The sequence below is a fragment of the Armigeres subalbatus genome, chromosome 2 (genome assembly GCF_024139115.2).
Source record: "Armigeres subalbatus isolate Guangzhou_Male chromosome 2, GZ_Asu_2, whole genome shotgun sequence".
Lineage (NCBI taxonomy): Eukaryota > Metazoa > Arthropoda > Insecta > Diptera > Culicidae > Armigeres > Armigeres subalbatus.
In genome coordinates this window covers 533,139-557,537 of record NC_085140.1, presented here as the reverse complement: position 1 = coordinate 557,537, position 24,399 = coordinate 533,139, and the positions used below count along the sequence as shown (strand labels likewise).

Here is a 24,399-nt window from a genome sequence, read left to right as displayed (position 1 = left end):
CATTCGTATATCATGAGGCTAACACGATGATACTTTTATGCCCAGGGAAGTCGAGACAATTTCCAATCCGAAAATTGCCTAGAGCGGCACGGGGAATCGAACCCAGCCACCCTCAGCATGGTCTTGCTTTGTAGCCGCGCGTCTTACCGCACGGCTGAGGAGGGCCCTTACAGCTTACCTGTAAATTATTAAGACAGACCATTAGCCCCGCCTCTTTGTTACTCGTTTATGGTGCACATATTATGTGCAAGCATAACACTCACCGAAAGGGTGAGGTTTTAGGCTTCATTTCCTCTATGTGTAAAAAATCGTGTTTCGGGTGCGCGCGTCATTTGCGTTCGAGCATTTACGGAGAGCGAAAAGGACGACGCGTCGGTAGCAGTGAACGTGCATCGGAGGCGATCGTCGGGCGGAGAGCAGACCAAGGCGTCGTATAGCGATCACAGCGACAAAGCGATGGCGTTGGTGGCGTCATTGATGGTAGAGCGGCGGTGGATGTTGATTGTAATTTGAGATATTGAAAAAAACCGGTTTTTTTTCAGAACCACCATTATTTTGGGGAGAAAGTTTTCCAAACCACCGTTGTTTATGACCGGCAAATTCTTTAGGCCTAATTTAATTTATTTAACAAGATTCTGAGTTCTGTTATTGGTCGATTTATTTTTGTATTTTTTGATTACCCTGAAATTTTGATTATACATCCTTTATGGCCAAAAAACATAATCTGCATCATTGGTTTGCCATTTTAACTCTGGTGTAACTTTTGACATGTAACATCCTTATATCAGAAAAATAATAAAAATGGTTATTAATGAGTTGTATCTGAGATCGATGATAAATGTACGTTTTTAAACAGTGATAAATCTGTCTCCAATGTTTTTCTTTCAAACGTCATGTCCAATGTTTCAATTATACTGAATAAAAACCCAGATTAATCCACCTAGCAGTGATAGTGCCTTTCTCGTTTATTGTGAGTGAGTAATTTCTTCGCACTTTTGGTATGAAAACAGTATTTTGGCCATAACTTCTGAGCCCATAGTCCGATCCGGCCAATTTTTAATAGGAAACAATGGGACATGATTCTGCGTCGAATGTTGCGAGTAAATCGGCCGAGAGTAAGTGCCTAAATAGAGAAAAAGAATTTTTCTTGTAAAAACTGGCCATAACTCCGAAGCCCATAGTCCGACTGGGCCGGTTTTCGATACGAAACAATGGGACAAGATTCCGCGTCAAATGCAACTTGTTGCGAGCAAATCGGTTGAGGATAAATGCCTAAGAAATGAAATGGTTAAGGATAAGTGCCTGAAAAATCAGTGAGATTATTTTGCGCACACATATACACACACAGACATCACTTTAATTCGTCGAGCTGAGTCGATCGGTATATAACACTATGAGTCTACTGGCCTCCTATAAAAAGTTCGTTTTTGGAGCAAACATATAGCCTTTAAGTATACTTTGTATACAAGAAAGGCAAAAAGGCAAAGGTCATAACTTCAGCCCATAGTCCGATCAAGTCAATTTTCAATAAGAAACAATGAGAAAGGATTCTTCGTCTAATGCAACTTGTTGCGTGCAAATCGGTTGAGAATAAGTGCCCAAAAAAAGAGCTAGACTTTTTAATGTGCTTTCACACGAAACTTTTTTTTTTGCCATAACTTCTAAGCCCATAGTCTAATCGGGTCAGTTTTCAATAGGGGACAGACAATGGGACAGGATTCTGCGTCGATTGCAACTTGTTGCGAGCAAATCGGTTGAGAATAAGTGCCCAAAAAGTGAGCAAGACTTTTTAATGTGCTTTTTTATGAAAAAAATAAATAATTTTGGCCATAACTTCTAAGCCCATAGTCCGATCGGGTCAATTTTTAATAGGAAACAATGGAACAGGATTCTGCGTCGAATGCAACTTGTTGCGAGCAAATCGGTTGAGAATAAGTTCCCAAAAAGTGAGCTAGACTTTTTAATGTGCTTTTTTATGAAAAAAAAGTATTTTGGCCATAACTTCTAAGCCCATAGTCCGATCGGGTCAGTTTTCAATAGGAAACAATGGGACAGGATTCTGCGTCAAATGCAACTTATTGCGAGCAAATCGGTTGAGGATAAGTGCCCAAAAAGTGAGCTAGACTTTTTGCGCACACACACACATACACACACACATACACACACACAGACATCACTCCAATTCGTCGAGCTGAGTTGATCGGTATATAACACTATGGGTCTCCGGGCCTCCTATAAAAAGTTCGTTTTTGGAGCGAACATATAGCCTTTACGTATACTTTGTATACGAGAAAGGCAAAACATTAAGTTTCAAATCTCCATAGATATAACTGACATATAACCCATTTAAATCATAAAAACAAAATAAAGAAATGTAAAGGTAACTTTGAAACACAATTAAAACACACGGGATGGAAATGTAAAAAATGTTGTATTTTCATTTTACTGGTTTGCATCTGTTTTGCAATCTTGCTAAAAGTTCAATTCCACCATAGTATTCGAATTCCGACCGAGCTCACTCTGATTTCTCTTGATAATAAGCATACATTTATCAGTATATGTAATAAGTATAGATAAGCAAAGAACTTTTTCATGTCCATAACCATTAACAAATGTAGCACTATACAGTCCAATTTTTCCATCGTATTATATTTCGAGACCCTAGAGGGTAGCACTTTTCCAATAATCATGGGCATGAGATTATCCGTCGAATCCTTTACAAGATGAGCCCTAAACAAATTGCTGCTGAAAATTGTATACGGTAGGCTCAGATTGTATTCATGTGTAATCCTCGCATTGGTCACCTGAAAAATAGCCAATAGTCGGATATTAATAATCAAAACAATAGTATTATATATTACCTGCCACCCTTGGATTGTTCGATCAAAAAATATTCGAAAAATTGTTCAAAATGATCACTTCTAGATGCTAAACCGTGAAGAAATGAATTGAAATTAAATTTAACATTTTTCCGACTGATTATTTGTTATTGTTTTCGTAAAACTCTAATATAGCGTATGTACGACTATCACTTAGAACTGTCTTTAATTGATTGTTATATATCTGTTGCTTGATATACTAATGCACAACATAAGAAATAAATATCAGGAGGCAAGCGTAGGGTTTCCATACTGCCACAATTATCAAAAACCCAGATTAATCCACCTAGCGATGATGGTGCCTTTCTCGTTCGTTCAAAAGGTTTGGAAAAATCTAAAATAACACCAATATGTGGATTGGTCTTATTTTTCATATTTGTTTATATGCATAAAAAATTCTCGCCAATCGCAATTTGTTGCAAACAAATCGGATTAGCATAAGAGCAAAAAATGGCATTTTATTTTGTAGTTTTAAAATTAGTATTTTCGCCATAACTTTTGACCCAATTGTACGATCCGTCCAAGTTTCTATAGGAAACAATGGGACAAGATTCTGCGTCGAATGCAATCTGTTGCGAGCGACCTGAGAAGCACACATATTGCACATCAATCACAGTAACTTATATATGACCGGATTCAGTCACTATATGGTTACTGCAACCAGATTTGTTGAACTTGCGTTGCTTGGGGAATAGATGAAGTCTAAGTGCTAAAAAAGAGAGCTAGGCTTTTTTGTACTCTTTTTCACAATAAATAGTAATTTGACCATAACATCTAAGCCCATAGTCCGATCTGCCCAATTTTCAATAAGAAAATATGAGACATTCTGCGTCGAATGCAATTTAATGCGAGCAAATCGGTTGAGGAAAAGTGCCTGAAAAATGAGTGAGTTTTTTTAGCGATTTTTCCATAAAAAAAAAATGGTATAATTTTCGATCCCATAGTCCGATATGGCCAATTTTCAATAGGAAACAACGGGACAGGATTCTACGTCGAATGCAACTTGTTGTGAGCAAATCGGTTAAGGATATGTGCCCGAAAAATGAGTGACATTTTTTACGCGATTTTTTCGTTTGAATTTGTATATTGGCCATAACTCTCGATCCCATCGTCCGATCTGGCCAATTTCAAATAGGAAACAATGGGACAGGATTCTGCGTTGAATGCAACTTGTTGCGAGCAAATCAGTTAAGGATAAATGCCTGAAAAATGAGTGACATTTTTTAATCAATTTTTCTATAAAAGATGGGTATTTTGGCCATAACTTCCGATCCCATAGTCCGATCTGACCAATTTTCAATAGGAAACAATGGTAGAGTATCCTGCGTCGAATGTTCGAGTAAATCGGTTAAGGATAAGTACCTAAAAAATGAGTGACATTTTTTTTGGGAGGGTACGCACAGACACACACACACACACACACACACACACACACACACACACACACACACACACACACACACACACACACACACACACACACACACACACACACACACACACACACACACACACACACACACACACACACACACACACACAGACATCACCTCAATTCGTCGAGCTGAGTCGATCGGTATATAATACTATGGGTCTCCGGGCCTTCTATAAAAAGTTTGTTTTTGGAGCGATCATATAGCCTTTACGTATACTTAGTATACGAGAAAGGCAAAAATTATACATAAATCAATTATAATGATTCAATAAATTAATGATTTGTTCACAATGTTTATTAAAATATTTTTAATAAAATCCGATATGAAAAATTGATCAAGTATCATCGTGTTAGCCTCATGATATACGAATGCAAAAATGGTAACTTGGCTTAGAAACCTCGCAGTTAATAACGGTGGAAGTGCTGAATTAACACTGAACACTAAGCTACGAGGCGGCTTAGAAGAAGCTGCGAGGCGACAATAAGAAGAAGAATAAACGAACATGTTAATTTGGTATGTTATGAAAAAATAGAAATTTTTATAATATAAAACGGAAAACTTTTCAATATTACTGTAGAAGAGATTTATTAACTAGCTTATTTTATTTCACAAATGCTTTGTCTCTTATTAAGTATTTTTTAAACATATTTTTAAATACGACTTTTTGGCTATAACTCATTTTACAAACTTATACTGATAATTTACATTGGGACCTTTCGTATCTCAACGAAAAGATACGCGACTAGAATAATCATGCTGAATGTTATTGGTTTCAAATCCGGTTGTGGGATTGGCATCTCAGATCAAGATGAAAAAATTCGTATATGTTTTAGCATATTTCACTATTCTAGTCTAATGTTATTTTGTAAATCAAGGCCTTACCATATAACCAGCTTTAGATGAAAAAGAATTATGTCTCATCAAAATACATTTGGTAGCCCTAGACATTGAGCCCGTTGAACCAAAATGGCTATGAATTAAGGAACAAAATGTTCAAATTGAATGCATCGAAATTATAGTTGGCATTTGGCGCTTGTAAAATACAGGGCCAGAATGTTTAAGTTCACAATAAATTCAAAAGCGCATGGCAAAATTCTGTTATTTCAGCCCAAAATGGGAGTATGATGAAGCATATCAAATTGTAGTTATCATGAATAATTGAAAATAGACACTGGAGTGGAATCTGTAACGCATTTGCATTACTCGTCTTCCAAGTTTCCAAATTTGTTTACATTCCGATGGTTATAAAAATGTTCCAGAAATATATCAAATGTAACTTTATTTTGTTTTATATTGACTCCACCTCTTGCGCTTTTTTCATTTTAAATGAGTTATAAAGAAGTGCCTAGTCCAAAAATCAGGCACTCAATTTGGTTATAAATTTAACAGATAAACCAATATACGATAAAGTGTGTTGCTTGGGAAAACACCTTCAACACTTTCAAAACTAAAACTTGAAAACGGCTTGCCCGATCATTCTGGTGTCTTTGGCAAAGTTTTATGTAATCAATGGGGCTATGTGAAACAAATATACATTATGATAAAAAAAATTCAAACATTGAAAATAAAATCGATTTCAGTAACATTTAATTCTATGTTAAATAGATTTGAAAAACATGCGAAAAAGACTGGAAATTTAAAAAAATCGGTTTGTTTTATCTTCAAACCGTTGTATCTCAGAAACGGCTGCACTTGTGAAAAAAAAATGATGTATGCCTTTTCCATTGGAAATTTAACGTACTTTCATAAAATCGAATTGATAAAAACGTAAAAATAATATTTCAACCATTTTTGAAAAACCAAATTATTTAAAAAAAATATAACTTTTTTGTCAATCATTTCTCCATCATGACCCATAGTGCAAAATAATACATATATTATCTGCTACAACATGCAAGCCAGCCTTTAAAAAAATCATAAGCAACGAACAATCAACAAGAGAGTACGGACCGGAACCATCGGCAAAGACCACTGCGACGAAAAGGGACTAGCGATTGGAAACTCGGTTCGTGGAACTGCAAATCTCTCAACTTCATCGGGAGCACACGCATACTCGCCGATGTGCTCAAGGACCGTGGATTCGGCATCGTAGCGCTGCAGGAGGTTTGTTGGAAGGGATCAATGGTGCGATCGTTTAGAGGTAATCATACCATCTACCAGAGCTGCGGCAACACACACGAGCTGGGAACAGCTTTCATAGTGATGGGCGATATGCAAAGGCGCGTGATCGGGTGGTGGCCGATCAATGAAAGAATGTGCAGGTTGAGGATCAAAGGCCGGTTCTTCAACTTCAGCATAATCAACGTCCATAGCCCACACTCCGGAAGCACTGATGATGATAAGGACGCATTCTACGCGCAACTGGAACGTGAGTACGACAGCTGCCCAAGCCACGACGTCAAAATCATCATAGGAGATTTGAACGCTCAGGTTGGCCAAGAGGAGGAGTTCCCTAGCAGCACACATGTATCACATAGGATACTGCAACTCCTATGTGACCAGATTTCGTCACAATAAAGTAGCTGCAACCATTTTTGTCTGACTTGTGTTGCTCGGGTTTAGACCGACTATTGGAAAGTTCAGCGCTCACCGGCTGACGAACGAAAACGGCCTACGACTAATTGATTTCGCCACTACCAAGAATATGGCCATTCGCAGCACCTACTTCCAACACAGCCTCCCGTATCGGTACACCTAGAGATCACCACTGCAGACTGAATCACAAATCGACCACGTTCTGATTGATGGACGGCACTTCTCCGACATTATCGACGTCAGGACATATCGTGGCGCTAACATCGACTCTGACCACTATTTGGTGATGGTTAAACTGCGCCCAAAACTATCCGTCATCAACAATGTTCGGTACCGACGACCGCCGCGGTACGACCTAGAGCGACTGAAGCAACCTGATGTCGCCACTGCATACGCGCAGCATCTCGAGGCAGCGTTGCCGGAAGAGGGTGATCTCGATGGGGCCCCTCTTGAGGACTGCTGGAATACAGTCAAAGCAGCCATTAACGACGCAGCGGAGAACAACGTCGGGTATATGGGTCGAAGTCGACGGAACGATTGGTTCGACGAAGAGTGCAGACAGATTCTGGAAGAGAAGGACGCAGTGCGGGCGGTCGCGCTGCAGCAAGGTACCCGGCAGAACGTGGAACGTTATAGACGGAAGCGGAGACAGCAGACCCGCCTTTTTCAGGAGAAGAAACGCCGCCTGGAAGAAGCGGAGTGCGAGGAGATGGAACAGCTGTGCCGTTCTAAAGATACACGTAAGTTCTATCAGAAGCTCAACGCATCCCGCAAAGGCTTCGTGCTGCGAGCCGAAATGTGCCGGGATAAGGATGGGAGCATCTTGACGGACGAACGTGTGGTGATCGAAAGGTGGAAGCAGCACTACGAGGAACATCTGAATGGCGCTGAGAGTACAGGCAGTGAAAGTCAAGGCAGCGGAGGAGATGACTACGTCAGTTCAGCGGACGATGGAAGCCAACCAGCCCCCACCTTGAGGGAAGTTAAGGATGCTATTCAACAGCTAAAGACCAATAAAGCAGCTGGTAAGGATGGTATCGGAGCTGAGCTCATCAAGATAGGCCCGGAAAAGCTGGCCACTTGCCTGCACAAACTGATAGTCAGAACCTGGGAAACCGAACAGCTACCGGAGGAGTGGAAGGAAGGGGTTATATGCCCCATCTACAAGAAAGGCGACAAACTGGAGTGTGAGAACTTTCGAGCGATCACCATCCTTAATGCCGCCTACAAAGTGATATCCCAGATCATCTTCCGTCGTCTGTCACCATTAGTTCGTGGGAAGTTATCAAGCCGGCTTCGTTGACGGCCGCTCGACAACGGACCAGATCTTTACTGCACGGCAAATCCTTCAAAAATGCCGTGAATACCAGGTCCCAACGCACCATCTCACTATGGGGCGGCTCCATACAAGTAGGTGGCCGAAAATATTTTCATTTCATTTCTGCAATATTTCACACTTATATCGTAGATTATTGTCTAAAAGATGTGAAATACTTGTTTTGCAGGTCGTTATTACTTCTAAGGTCTCAAAACTCCCTGGAATACAGACCTTTGATCTCTATGGAATATATCCCTTTTATCTACGAATGTCTCATGTACACAGCAGTCTATAGATGTGTATTTTATTGCAGCGCAGACCTGTAGAGTTCAAACTAGAAAATTGTATACTGTTTTTATGTGAATTGAGTTGTACAGATGTTCTAAGTTGCACAAGGACTCCGTCAAATACAGGCCATTGCATCTACATACGTAACAGGTTGTCTTTGTAGGATTTTTCAGATTGGTTCAGGCTCTTAACCCGTAAAACAAGTAAAGGGAATACAATATAAAGCTCTATTAAAGCTAAACGAACTCCATGCAATAAAAGCTTCAAGATATATAAGTATACTGCAACAACATTTATTTATTCATTCGTCATTAATTCTTCTGCGCTTCGTACGCTCACTTAAATCCTCAAAATTTTTTGATGGCCTTCCACGAGATGTTGAAGCCACTGGCTCTGGCTCAGCATGATAAAATTCTTCTAATTCAAATTCTGTGTCAAGCCATTCCTCATTATATGAGTCAAAGTAAGTTTTGGACCGGGATGCGGCCTGCCATTTTTTTTCAAATTTCAAATGCAGATTTTTCAATTTTGTATGGAGTTGACTCTTTTTTTTTGTTTATCCACAGCGAAGCTTTGGCAGATATATTCCAAAGCTTTTTCAACGCGATCTACCTGACGTCCCTCGTGAGCTCTAAATACTTCAATGAGTTGCCTATAATTCATGATTCACCAAATAATAAGTACAAACACTTCACACGATTTACCTTCGCAATCACAGCTCACTATGCACTCAGATAGACATTCATAAATGTTCTGTTTATTTATTTCACCTAGGTACATACCAATAATTATCGAAAGATGTCCTTAGGTACAGACATTTTGCTTCTTGTATTTGTAACGTTTTACGTTTATTTGGATATAAATTTAAATAAAATATTTGATTTTACCGATAAATCAAAATTAATTTTGAATTTTGTTTTAATTTATGATCGTGTGTCGTGTTTTGTTTGCGTTCGTAAAATCTGTTCGTTCCTGTATCAATTTCAAGTTTATAGTATTTGTTATAAAAGCTCAACTCATTATGGCACGCATGTGAGCTGCAAATAGGCGGCAAACAGGCGCCATGCCTCCGATCGCCATGCCAATCGGTTGGCGCAATTTTATTTGAATATGCTTTACAATCAAATTGAATGATGGCTCAGGTTTGAATAGTTGAATAGTAAAATAATAGCCCTGCGCTTTTTTCGTACGGCTGGATTTTCTGTCGCTAATCGGCGGCATTCATCGTCTCATCGAGATTCCGTTCGTGGTATTCTACCACGACTTCGTCCGTTGACTGTCCGAGGACCGTCCGACCCGTGTGCCCAGCGAAGGCCCGCCTCAAGTAGGTAGCCAAACGGAGGTGAGTGAGGTCGCTAAGTCACTCGTAGCGAATTTACCACGTTGGTCGTTAATTGCCGACGGAAAGGTCCATCCCGTTACATTTTCGGACCAGTGTTTAGAGAGTGTAGGTTCGTCTTCCTGCGTGTCGTAAATTGCACGCCACGAACCTCGATCCTAACCAAAGGATAGAGGACGCACCACTCCCGCTCGGTGAACCGGAAAGGTACGCGAAGCCGGGTCGCTTGGGTACGTGTGCCTCTATTCGGCGGAGCCGATCGTCCCGGGAATCCAGGCCAAGTGCCACAACACTCTCTCCGATCGAAATCGGAAGCTTCCGTTCCAGCCGCCACTCACTCCGCACCTTTAGATCGGCCATATCGCACACGGGTCATCTCCATCGCTGCGCGCCAAATCGCAGTACGGACACGCCGGTGACCGCCATCGTGTTACCGCCATCTTCGTAGCTATCGTCGCCATCGTCAACGACATCGAAGCCTCATCGTTCCTGCCGGCATCGAGTCTACACAAATCCTGCGCAGGTACGTGAAGAGCTTTTTGTTACATGGCCATGTTTTGCTCTTTTCCATTCCGTACGTTAAATACGCGTCCAATGCGAATGAATGACCTAAAATATAGTGTTTTGATTGAATTCTTTAATTGGTTGCATTACGTTACGTTTAACGCCAGTTGGCAAATAAAGCATACTCGCTAATCAAATTAAGTTTCAGTTTCGTTTCCTTACTCGAATGAGTGAACATTCCTTAGGCCTTCCCTAAAATTCGTACGAATAAAGAGTCGTAGTTAGTACATGCGTTACGAAATTGATTACGAGTATTCCGCGAACCGTTCGAGAATTTCCCTGAGCGAAAAGGTCTCCAGAAGTCGGGCAAATTGAACACGACCGGTGGTCTCTCTTTGAGAGTGGCGCTAAAGCCACCGTTTAGCAAATCCTCGTGAACATTCCCCGAACGGTTACATATTCACATATTGGATTTTAATGAATATCAAAATTTTACTTTTTATGAAATAATTTCAAATGAAGCCTAGAGTATTTTCGTAACCCTCAAGAGTATATTGTTTTTTTTTTCATATTTATTTGCTTGATACTTGATAGCCTAATGAGTTGCCTCCTCTTGGTGAGCCTACGCCACATGGAGTATCATATAGCTGCATAAGCTATCGTGTACACGGCCTACCACGAAGCCTACGACACTTTTCGTGTTATCTACTATCTCTATTTTAACTGTTCTTGATGCTCTTTTGTCATACGCATGGGATTTGTATCCAGCCCATCACAGTCTGCCATGTATTATGAGAATAATTACATTTAATGTTTCAAAATCAATGACTTTTTTTCGAAAAAGTGATCAGAATCGCAGATTTGCAGCCATAAGCAGCTGGAATTTGTTTTAATGCCTTCTGGGAGGTCCAAAGAAAGTCGTAGTGGTAGTCGCTAAGCGAAACTTTGAGAAACTTTTTTTGCATGGAACTTTTTGTATGAAAAAAAATTTTTTTTTTCTTCCGGTCATTTTCGGATGTTTCACTACCTATTTTCCCATAACTAACCCGTTCTTCGCAAGTCCATGAAACAAGCTTTCAGAAAGTTTTTAAAGAGTTGGAAAAGAGCTACTGTAGCCGAAGATATTGACAGTTGAATAATGCATTGATTTTTCAAGAACTAAAAAGTGTCTGGCTCTAATGCCTATATCTTGATAACCATATGGCTTAGAGTGCTGATATGCTGGGGTTCAATGCTCCAAAGCATTAGCATTTAGTAGGTCAACTTGAATTACGAATCAGAGAAAGTCGATTTTTTTATTTTCGGCCACCTGATTCCCCATAGTGCATCTGTTCGTTGATTTCAAGGCGGCATACGACAGTATAGACCGCGTAGAGCTATGGAAAATTATGGACGAGAACAACTTCCCTGGGAAGCTTACCAGACTCATCAAAGCAACGGTGGGTGGTGTGCAAAACTGTGTGAAGATTTGGGGCGAACACTCCAATTCCTTCGAATCGCGCCGGGGACTAAGACAAGGTGATGGACTTTCGTGCCTGTTGTTCAACATTGCGCTAGAAGGTGTCATGCGGAGAGCCGGGTGTAACATCCGGGATACGATTTTCAACACATCCAGTCGATTTATTTGCTTCGCGGATGACATGGACATTGTCGGCCGAATATTTGCAAAGGTGGCAGAACTGTACACCCGCCTGAAACGTGAAGCAACAAAAGTTAGACTAGTGGTGAATGCGTCAAAGCCAAAGTACATGCTTGTGGGCGGAACCGAGCGCGACAGGGCCCGCCTGGGAAGCAGTGTTACGATAGACGGGGATACCTTCGAGGTGGTCGAGGAATTCGTCTACCTCGGATCCTTGCTAACGGCTGACAACAACGTTAGTCGTGAAATACGAAGGCGCATCATCTGTGGAAGTCGGGCCTACTACGGGCTCCAGAAGAAACTGCGGTCGAAAAAGATTCGCCACCGCACCAAATGTGTCAAGACGCTTATAAGACCGGTTGTCCTCTACGGACATGAAACATGGACAATGCTCGAGGAGGACTTGCAAGCACTTCGAGTATTCGAGAGACGGGTTTTTTTTATTATTATTCTTTATTAAGGTGTTTTTTTAATTCTAAAAAAAAAAGAAAAAAAAACACCTTAATAAAGAATAATAATAAACAAAAACCCGTCTCTCGAATACTCCGAGTGCTTGCAAGTCCTCCTCGAGCATTGTCCATGTTTCATGTCCGTAGAGGACAACCGGTCTTATAAGCGAGAGACGGGTGCTTAGGACCATCTTTGGCGGTGTGCAAGAAGACGGTGTGTGGCGGCGAAGAATGAACCATGAGCTCGCCCAACTCTACGGCGAACACAGTATCCAGAAGGTAGCTAAAGCTGGAAGGGCAGGGCATGTTGCAAGATTGCCGGACAGCAACCCTGTAAAGAAGGTGTTTGCTTCCAATCCGAGCGAGGTGGGCTGACCAAGTGCAAAACGAGTTGGCGAGCGTGGGGCGCATTCGAGGATGGAGAGATGCGGCCTCGAACCGTGTATTGTGGCGTCAAATTGTTGATTCAGTCGAGTCAAGTACAAGACACTGAAGACGACCTTACTGTTGAGGTCGAAATACGTATCTGTCAAGATAAAATTAAGTGGTGGAATTAAATGGGATTGTACAAACTCGTCTTATGACAAGTGTTGATTCAGTGTTATCTGTATAGATGTAGACTAAATAAATGAATGAATCTGCTACAACATATCAAAAAATAAAAAAAATATTGAAAAATTCGTTTTGAGAAAATCGGTTTTTAAGTTTTATTTTCAATGTTTGAATTTTTTTTTTCACAATGTATATTTTTCCCAGAGCCCCATTGATTACCTAAAACTTTGCCAAATGATCGGACAAGTCGTTTTCAAGTTATATATTTTTGAAAGTGTTCAAGGTGTTTTTGCTTAGGCCCTTGTCAAAAGTTACACCAGAGTTAAAATGGCAAACCAATTATGCAGACAATGTTTTTTGGCCATAAAGGATGTATATTCAAAATTTCAAGGTAATAAAAAAAAACAAAATTGAAATCTTGAGAAAACATCGTGATTGCACACAGAATTGCTCTGATTTTGAATGTCTGAGCCCTCCTTAGCCTAGCGGTAAGACGTAGTGATGAACTTTGTCAAACTTAAAAATCACTTTAATAAAGACACACACAAAATAGCGTTAACACGCGGGCTAAAAAGCAAGACCATACTGAGGCTGTGTTCGATTCCCGGTGCCTGTCTAGGTTCAGGCAATTTTCGGTTTGGAAATTGTCTCGACTTCCCTGGGCATAAAAGTATCATCGTGTGAGCCTCATGATATACGAATGCAACGAATACGTACCTTGGCCTATAAACTTCGCATTTAAAAAGTGTGGAAGTGCTAAATAAACTGCGCTGCGAGGCGTTAATGTCCCAATGGGGGATGTAATGCCAGCAAGAAGAAGAAGACTGATTTTAAATACGTATTATTGAGAAAATGATAAATTTGAAATTCACCCAAGACGAACTTCATTCAAAGAAACAAACATTGGTGTTGAACTTAATCTGTAGATTGAAAAAACACTTAAATAAACTTTAAAAAAAAAGAAACAAACATAATCGTATGGCGTCGGTAGCAGAGTCGGAATCGCGAGATGACAGCGGACAGTTCAATCGTAGCGATGCCATCGGAAGCGGAATCACAAGCGCGCGTCGAAATAGGACGATGCAATAATCGTGAAGCTGACGTTGACATCGGTAGCAGCCTAATGAAATGTTCTCAAAGGATTCTGTTTTTGGTTTCGTAGCTTTAAGGGTTTGGAAATGTTGCCATTGTTTTGATCAAATGTATCTCAAACTTTCGGGTTGTTGATTACAAGTTCCTTCACAAGCATTTAATGATCGGTTACTGATTTTTATGTATATTGCTGAGTAGGAAGCATCAAGTGCTTTAATAAGAGCATTGCATTGTTTGAAATATAGCTAGGAGATACCAATCTGCATTTTTAATGAAAGTTGATAAATTTGCTTGCTCTTGAATTACGATACTCAATTTAAAAATGGATATTATGCTCAGAAGACCTTTGGTTCGAAAAGTGGACACAATTCATATATTTTTTTTGATAACATATGTATGATCTACAATTATTTACTTCCTATTACATATTACATATTACAATTTATGCAAAATCATATTACATATTTTATTCTTTTTCGCAGCACTGTGAAAACCTGTTCTCAATGGTATTCAATACCGGTACATTTTCCAATAATTGCCCAGCTACTGTGAAACTGGAAGGGGTTACCGTGTTTACATCCATTGATTGGGTTTTGTTGACGTTGATAACTAAACCTGCCGAAGAGAAGCGCTCGGCAAAGTTTAGTTGAACCCTAGCCCTAGCCCTAGCTAAGCAAATACTGCTTTAATGTCTTAGCTGTAACCAGGGCTGACAATCGTCATCGTCATAGCACGAAATACCACAGTAGCGACGAGTTGCGGTGCCTTCATTGCTACTCTACACATCGTCAATGACGCGCACAACGTTAGCTTGCGTCGTGTAACCAAATCGTCATGACGACATCGAAGAACGAAGTCTTCATACCGTTATTCTTCAAGCGGCAGCTGCCATGCGAAAATTTTTACTAATCCTTTGTAATAATTAATTTGAAGCAACGTTTGACAGCGTTATGGATGTTATCGATACATTTATGTTACCAAAGTTCCTACTATTTGTTTATTTGAGACGCTATTATGTTTTTAACCAGTCCGTCTATAATGACGTGCAATCAATTGTGTGAAGAAGTGACGACGAAAATCGTCATAACTTTTAGCTGCGCGACTATCGTCGTGGTACGCATGCGGCGCGAAGAAAACGAATAGGTGTTGCGTCGTGCAATGTTATGACGAAGACTAATTTTTTTTCGCTTCCTTCATGCGACGAGAATGACTATTGTCAGCCCTGGCTGTAACGATTTTCATGGGTATTTTTACTTCATGTAACAGCTGATGCCATTCAAAAATTGGGGAAAATCGGAATCATATTGATAATATTCACATTTAAAAAAAAATGGTGATATTTCGTTTCCGGAAAACTCATGAGGCAAAACGCCTTCAAGCTGGCAGCTCTTTGAGAACAACGCACCAGCATTCTGGTATGGATAGTGCGTGGAGACGCGTAGTACATTGTAGGTTGGTCCGCCTAGGGCGTTTTGCCTCGCCGAAATATTAGATGTTTTATTAAAATGTGGAATATATCGGTTTTTCCAACTTTCTCATCTTTTATTTTGACACTTTTTTGCCTAGGGGAAGTGGCCCCAAAACGCGCGCCCTAAGCAAAACGTCTTTTGTGGTTTCCCTCATATTTACCGTTATTAAGATGGCCGTAACAAAACTAGATCCAAAATTATGTAGGTTAGGTGAAAAAAGTTTCAAAATAGTGTATGGGAAGGTCGGAAAAACCGAAAATTTCCACATTTTGAAGAAACATCCAACATTTTGGCGAAGCAAAACGCCCTAGTGGCACTAACATACAATGTACTTGCGTCTCCACGCACTATCCATACCAGAATGCTGATTCGCCGACGCGTGGTGCTTTGTTCCCTAGGAGCTGCCAGCTAAAAAGCGAATATCAACACTTTTTTCAAATGTGAGTATTATCAATATGATTGAGATTTTTGACAATTTTTGATTGGCATCAACTAGCTATCTTGTTTAACTGTTGCATAATGTAAAAATACCCATGAATAGCGTTACAAATAAGACAATAAAGCAGTGTTTACTTAGCTACGGCATATTGCCCCCCTTCCCCTGCACTATTTTAGGTCCAATTTCGTATCGGTCATGCCAAATACGGTAAATATGATGGAATACCCAAAAGGCGTTTTGCCCCGGGGGCGTTTTGGGGCCTCTTTCCCAATCAGAGTGCCGTTGAGCTAGGAGAGCAACGTCATCCGCCAATTCATAGTCGTTTAGGTGTTCCATAGATATAGTCTATTAGGTGTTCCATAGATTTAGAGGCCTTCCTTAGACCATGCTGAGGGTGGCTGGGTTCGATTCCCGGTGTTGGTCTAGGCAATTTTCGGATTGGAAATTGTCTCGACTTCCCTGGGCATAAAAGTATCATCGTGTTAGCATCATGATATACGAATGCAAAAATGGCTTAGAAACCTCGCAGTTAATAACTGTGGAAGTGCTTAATGAACACTAAGCTGCGAGGCGGTTCTTTCCCTCTCTTTCCCAGTGTGGGATGTAATGCCAATAATAATAAGAAGAAGATATAGACTACCATAGCAGCCCAAGGTTTGACTCACGATCCAACTTACCTACACTGCAAAAATTCCACACCTTTTTGTTGGCAAAAATCCATTAATTAGTGCACACATAACCACTCTCCACGCGAAGTACAAATATAATCTATAATCAAATAAAATGTATGTGTGGTCTCTAATATGCAGTTATTGAATTTATGTGTGGGTACAAATTGCATATATTTGGGTCGCCAAATTGCAAAAAAATATGTGTGCGACAAATATATACAATATAAAGAATTTTCTGGGTGTAACAGTACCATCCAAGGACTCCATCCTTGCCCATGTATTTAACATATGTTAGGCAATAAACTTTCAAATTATTGTGACATATGACTGAGTTGACTTGAAGATATTTATGGCCAAGCCATTCATACAAATAGATGAAGCAACCAATTGGTTTTAAACTCACTAAATAAAAAATCACGGAAATAAAGCCAAAAAGCAACCCATTGAGCAATGGTAACAAAGATTCCCACACGATATCCAACGTCCTTGCTAATTATTTCCAAAGAAGCTCATCCGAAGAAGCAAGTTGTAACTCCAGAATTTTAATTAAACAAATGGATGGAACTACTTGAAACATATTGTATTACAAAATTATGTAAAAGCTGAAGATACCAATTAATTATTTTCTTTAGATGATTCGCTTTTTGCCTTGAACGTAAGTTAAAGGAAAATCGTCGAAGCCGGAAGAGGTATGTTATTCGTAATTAGAAGACCAGCAGCAACAACGATGAGAACAAAACACGTGTATCACAAGGTGTTTATGCAGTTATCCTTCAATGGATAGTGTTCTCGAGCAATCGCCAAAGGGTATATATCGTATTTATATCTTTGTGTATGCAGATGATGTTTTAGCTAAAGGCAAACAAAACATCCAGAAGCATTGCAACGAAAAATACAAGTATGTGTCATAATGTCAACTGAAAAAAAATGTGCCATCATCCGTGGCTGCATTCAGAAACACGAGAAAACAAGTGAGCCGATCGACTGGCATAAACAGGAAGAAAGTAAAGATTGTATCCTAACTCCTAACCGATCTATCATCAAGTGATTTCAAAAATTAGATTCCAGAACAATCAAAGGTTGACCTACACAATGGGAGGATTGTTCTAGTTTGCATGAGAATAGAGTTTTTCCTCGTTTACGTTTAGGACACTAACGCGTATCTTAAATATGTATTGTCAATCAAAAGAAAATCCATCAAGACACTGCCGTGTGAATATGAACCACGAAGCATCAATACTAAGTAATACCACAAGACACATTTACGACGACCGATCGAAAAAGGGAATATTCTAGAATGAAATATCATCAAGTGAAATACAAGTAAACAGAGAAATGCAGCCAGAGATTAAAATTATGACAAAACCCAGGATAAAAATTCTAACTTTTGTTCATTGCACCTTTTTAAACAAATTGATCATTAGGGTAAGACGGTATAATATGCCCCCCCTAAGGCAACTCCTTGATATCTTTTTACTTTTCAACGCAATTTATGCAAACTTTGTGTTATTTGGTAGTCCAGGAAGTCGCAAATGTATTGCCCGTGAGTAGTCATATAAAAATATTACAGATTACACGTAATAAAGTTTTTTTTGAAAAGTCGTGAAAAAAATGATTTTAAAAAGTGCCTTGGCAATACGCCCCACCTTAGCCAAAGACGTTTCAAAGCCCTTCATTAGTATTTTATCAATCCCATAATAAAAAGGTTACAAATCCTTATGCGCGTGACAATAAAAAAGCAACACAAGTCCATTTAATCAGGTTTGAAATACATTTCAATAGTTTCCATATAATTTGAAAGCAACTGCTGCAAGCTCGCCGCGCTTGTGTCCAGTTGGTAAGGGCATATCGTCCTGCCTACACTGGGGCGTATTGACCAGAGAAACATATTTTTGAAAAACGTTACATTTTTGAAGATGGAAGCAATTTTATATTACATTAACCACTGATAGAAGTTAATTGGTTGCCCAACTGAGTGCTCCAGTGCATGCTTTGCGGACAGTATGCTAGAGTTGATCCAGAATGTTGAGCCAAACATTGAAAGTTACATCAAAACTGTAACGTTTTGTATTTTTCTATTATTTTTATTACGTAATACACAAATACTCCCATATTCACATAGGATGATGGTTTTACAAATATTTATAGTTACCAACTGATTTTGACCCTTAGTTAGTTATAGTTTTCTAGAAATTAAAGTGGGGCGTTTTGGCCAGGTGGGGCGCATTATACCGTCTTACCCTATACAGTTTTCTTTCCCTTTTAGCCCTTTGTACTTTGGTCTTTTGACCTCCGACCTTATGCCTTATAGCCGCATTATTTTTGTTTCAAGAAAAAAAATTAGAAAAATAATGATTTTTGAATAATATTGAAACATATTAACTAGTCGTGCTATATAAGTTTCAATAGCGAACAATATGATCGTGTTTTCCGTCAAATGCAATACGGCATCAATGCACTATGATTTGGGATGCAGATTTACGAGGGAGATACATTTGATACATAAACTATATAGGTAAATGTTATTCCAAAAAATGTTCCGAATAGTGAAGTCATTATTATGAAGCTATGCCCTGTCACATTTTTTTTATTATTTGCCGGAATAATGACATAACACGTTTTCCAAAGTTATGCCGCAGCTAGTTTCGAAATTTTTTGCCTTATATTTTTTTCTCTTTTGCTCTGAAATTGACTGATTTAGAGCAAAATTACGAAAACCACAAAACAATAAATATTTTGGATTCACTTTTTTGTTTCTAGTTTTCCGGACAAGCTGTCTTCAGGCTACTTTTAGAGCTCTTGCCATTGCCATTGTGATGAATGAACATGGTCAAAACATTATCACTTGGTGATGGCAAAGCGGCTGGAGAATCACAAGCGTATGGCGGAGGAAGACGCTACAAAAAATAATTCGAATGGATTTCATTTTCAGTGGAATTTCCAATGAAAATGAAAAAAAAAAAAAAAGTCAGAAAATTGTTTAGAGCTTTTTAGTGGAATGTCTTCATTTGTCCCAACCGATTCTACGTAGTAGAATTAGATATTGTACCGGTTAAGAAATATTTCTTAGACTTAGTGTAATAACATAAGCAGCAATCATTTTGAAGAAAATTGCAAGTCAAGTACGCGACACTGAAGACTGCCTTACTGTTGAGGTTGAAATGGGTATTTGTAAAGTCGCGATGTTGAATTTAATTTTAAGATTAAATAAAAAACACCTAAATAAAGCTTAAAATAAAATAAAAATATATTTGTAAAGTTACTATCAAGAGGTGGAATTAAATATATTACTAACTCCTCTTATGACAAAAATAAAAATTTTATCGTCAACCGGTGATTGTTTGATTTTCTAACAATTATGTAATTTTTCAAAATGGTTATATAATTTTACCATTTACCTATACTCTATTCCATGGTAATAACATTTCTAAAAAAAACAACTTTAACGTTACCCACTCCTTCATAAAAGCACTTTATCGAACTACAAACTACATAAATAGTTGGTTGTGATATGGTCGTTAATTACCTGTCAATAACAGCAGTAGATCCGAGACGGCCAAGCTGAAAAGGTAATAGTTGGTGGCCGTGTGCATCGATTTGTTCTTCGAAATCACGATGCACGTTATCACATTCCCCAAGACCCCAATCACGAAGATGGTTGAGTATATAATGCTGATCGGTATCACTATCCATAGCGCGTCACGGACATCATCTGGCTCGGTCGGAATGTTGTGGTTGTCGATGCTTTTGTTCACATAGTGCATTCCACTCAACCCATCCACTACAGAGTCATTGTTGGGCGCCACTGTATCCGAGGTGTGATCCGTGCTGGTGCTGTTAATGCTGCCAAGCGAATTGTTGGACGAAAGTGAGGCGATGTTTGTGAACAGCAGATTCAGCTCGATGGAGGTAAAGGTGAGCCGTTCATAGTACAGTCGAGTTTCTTGCACCGTTTTCATGTTTTGCACTTTTAGATTTGAACACTTTCCCAGACACCCGCCAGGGGTGGTTCAGTACATAACAATCACAAAACGAAATAGTGTGGCATCTGTAAACGTAGTGCGTTCTCGGATTGTTCAATTAGTTTGCATAGCGCCGCAAAGGTTTCATTGAACCACTAGTCTCATCAAATACAGTGTCAAATACTGGTGCGGTTTTCAACTCCACATTTAGAAAAGCATTGCTCAATTGTATAGTCCTGTCCAAAGGTATTTATTAGAGCACACTATCTCTGTTACACATTTACACTGATCTGGTTTCAGTCTATGACATATTCGTTCCTGAGAAGAATTCAATGTAAGCCAAATGAATCGTGTAGTTGAAAATTGTTGCTTGTATGTGTCAGCTTTCAAAATTATGTATCTACCCACAACCATACATAACCAGAAAATCCCTAATCGAGGGCAGGAGAGTACGGTACTTAGTATGCATAGGGACAAATATAAATGATAAACATTGTTTAGCTTTCAGCCCAACCAGTAAACTGACGCGGAAACTAAATCGACTGTGTATACTAAAGTAGGGCGCAGTTGAATGGGAAAATCGAACTTCATCCAATCTAGTGAGATTTAAGTTTTAAAGAGTCATATTGCGTTTCCAATCAACTCTGCAGGAGCTGGGACGGATTGATTACGTAACCCGTGCATCGCGTTTGAAGCCTGTATAAAAAAAAAGACATTTTTGAAATTTTACTCCAGGATTGATGTAAGTCGAATGACTTATTACGATAATATATAGTCGTGAAGATACCGTAATGCGGGGGAGCATTGATCATTTTTCTATTATTTTGTAAATCCTCAGTAAGTGTAATCATGGCTTTTTTCACATTTTTAAAACGTATAAGGCTGTTGTTCCTGATTATTTGATAATTTCAAACTTGTTTAAAAAATCTTTTTGTCGAGTTTTTTTATATTTCAGTTTGGGGTAACTTTGATCATCAAACGTTTCGATCAGACGTAACACTAGGGAAATTACTATCTACCATAACTTATTTTAATTGGATTGATTGCACATTTCACAACTAGAGGCGCTAGTGTCGTAATCCTCCGAGTTTTACATTTCACTCTAGCGCCTTCTGGTGACAATGTCATACTAAACATTGCTTCTTGTAACATGCACGCAAGATGGGGGTAGAGGAGTTGAGCGAATAATTTTTCAGACAAATGTTCAAGCAGTTTCGTCTGTTATTCTGATTTATCTAGCAAGCGTCTTCAAGCGCCTTAAGGTAGGCAATTATAGTTGAAATCCCTTACACTAGTGTGATGTGCATCGATTGTTCCGAGAAAGGCATCTTCACCGCTAGGTGGAATTGTCTGGGTTTTCAACAATAACAATCAAAAATTTTAAACATTTTTTTTTAAACAGAAGATGTGGATCAACCAAGAAAATAAGATAACTTATCACACAATTATAGGTACGAGCTTTGTTTCAAGTGCTTTTTTGGCAGCTTGTTATGAGTTCAAAAATAAATGTTGATTTCATTTTTCAAATTTTGGCAAAAAATAAATGCAAATGCTTCCAAAGGTTATATGATTCAGCAGCAAATTCAGTTAAGATTAGGAACCTAAACGATAAGTAGTTGTATTACCAGAAAATAATAATTTATTCATTTCTTGAAAATGGTTAAACTTATCAATGATACCCCGCAAATTAAAGTTCCCCCGGATTACGGTACCGGAGCACTTAACAGGAATTTTAATAGAATGTCTTCAAAAATGAAGTAATAATTTTCAGTGTTGAACTTAAACTAGAATTAAAAAGCACGTTAATAAAGAATAACAAAAAAATAATAACTTTTCAATGATTTGTTTTCAGAACCATAAACGAAAAAAAATGCCTTCACTACCTTTGTGTGGGAGAAAAACAAAACGTTTTTAATTTTCTGTATCACTTTCAATTTGAAAAATGATTCAAACATTCTAAGACACATACCACCCCTATTATAAGATAAATGATTCACAAACAGCAATCAAACTATTATAGTACTGTTGGCAGAAAAAAAGTTGAACAATCAATATTCAATCCATAATTAATTGTTTTTGAAAACGTTATATCATTTACATGAAAATCGTTTTTCGGCATCTTTTACTATACATTTAAATTTAATGAGCAGTTAATATAGTTTACAAAGAATCGAAAGCTGCAGGATCAAAATTTTATGTTTTCCAATACTAATTTCTATACACACTTCATACGCGATGCGCAAAGCGGGAGCGTGCCCAATCGTGTCCTACTGTGAACACCTGCCAAGATTTAAAAAAATATATAAACTAAAATAATCATTGCCCCACTCTAATGTGTACGGGTTCAACATTCCATTAGGAGCAGCACACTTCACCGCTTGTTTCCTTAATGGAAAGCTCGAATTCAATTTTATATGTTTTGCAAATGCTCATTGATTGTTGATTGGAGCACAAACATCATCGATTACATTTTCTTCTACATTATCCTAAAGCGATAGCACGGTACGAAGATCGAAATACTTTATCGTGGCTTTTCACGTTTTCTGCGTATGAGATTATTAATAGTCTCGTACTCAATGGAAAAGTAGACCTCGTTTATAATGATGTCTTTACACGATCTGTAAAAGTTTTAGTTCCAACCAATTATATTCTAACTCGATAATAGCGTTGGCAAATAATAACACACCCTATTCGTTTTTTTAGCTTTATTGCCGTGATTTTTTATTTAATGATTATAAGTTCATCACGTACGCCCTATTCGCCATTGCCCAACATTTTCTTATGCTAATTCTTACAATACAGTAGATTCTACTTTACACGATATTACTATATTTAACTTAACACGATATTTAATATTAAACGATATTATCTATCTCGCTCGACAGTCAAATTAGCATTTAAAATTTTTTAGAATAAACAATCGAAGTGATTGTCTTCGTAAATCAATCAACACAAGCGTTATTATTCAAACTAATAAATTACCATAGCTTGAGCAAATCGTTTTAATAATGAAGCACCATTATCTCAACATGCATTTGCAAATCCTCACTGAATCTACGTCTGAAGACAGCGATAACGATTCCCATGCCTATGTTAGCTCACCAACAGCGTGTCAGAATATGTAACGCTCAATTTACTCTATTTGAGCACATAAAACAATTGGAAAGGATCTCTTCGTCGTCTATTACTGCTTCAAACACACGCGTCTTCTTCCTAGCGAGAAGGCTGGTCACTACACTTAGCATAATTGGACCCCTGCACCGGAGATGCAATCAACTGCTGCACATCACTTACTAACTGTTTCAGCATGCACTCACGGTCTTTGATAGCATGAACCGAAAAAGAAGCGGAAAAATCAAATTTAGCAACAGTCGTCCTTGGCAGCCGCGTTAGGACTAAACACCGCCAAGAGTTTCCCACTGATAAGAGTTATGTTCGCCAACTCGAAATCGATCTAAATATACACTGCGCAAGTCCGTGGTCAACATAAGTTGAACACCGTCGGGAACCGTTTGGGTTATTCGGTTTGTTTACATCCAATAGTCAGAAACTTCATATTGCTGCGGAAGCACTGATTACTTTCGAACTACTCGGTGTGTGGTTGAAACAGCAAAGGGTAGTTGTGATTCGTGCCAAAAAGTTAAGCCACAACTAGACCTCGGCATATTCGTGGGCGTTTTGATTCCAACATGTTTAAGGCGGCAACTTTGTTGAGTATGCATCAAGCTTGTTCAAATTAGAAAATGGGTTGTGCTTTCTGTTACAAAATTTAAACAACAAATCAGCTAGGATCAATTTTGGGCACTGACGACATAATTATATTTTGA

General features: G+C 38.8%; 1 protein-coding gene across 1 annotated transcript in view; it reads right to left on the bottom strand.

Annotated features, from left to right (window-relative positions):
- Positions 1–23,948, bottom strand: part of LOC134217379 (5-hydroxytryptamine receptor-like) — a 54,176-nt gene extending 30,228 nt beyond the window's left edge. Inside the window, exons 1-2 of the mRNA XM_062696118.1 lie at positions 23,867–23,948; positions 20,137–20,890 (exon numbers count right to left, since the gene is read on the bottom strand). Coding sequence (XP_062552102.1) covers positions 20,137–20,569 — 433 coding nt within the window. The 5' untranslated portion in view covers positions 20,570–20,890; positions 23,867–23,948. The remainder of the gene's footprint in view (positions 1–20,136; positions 20,891–23,866) is intronic.
- Positions 23,949–24,399: the final 451 nt, after the last annotated feature.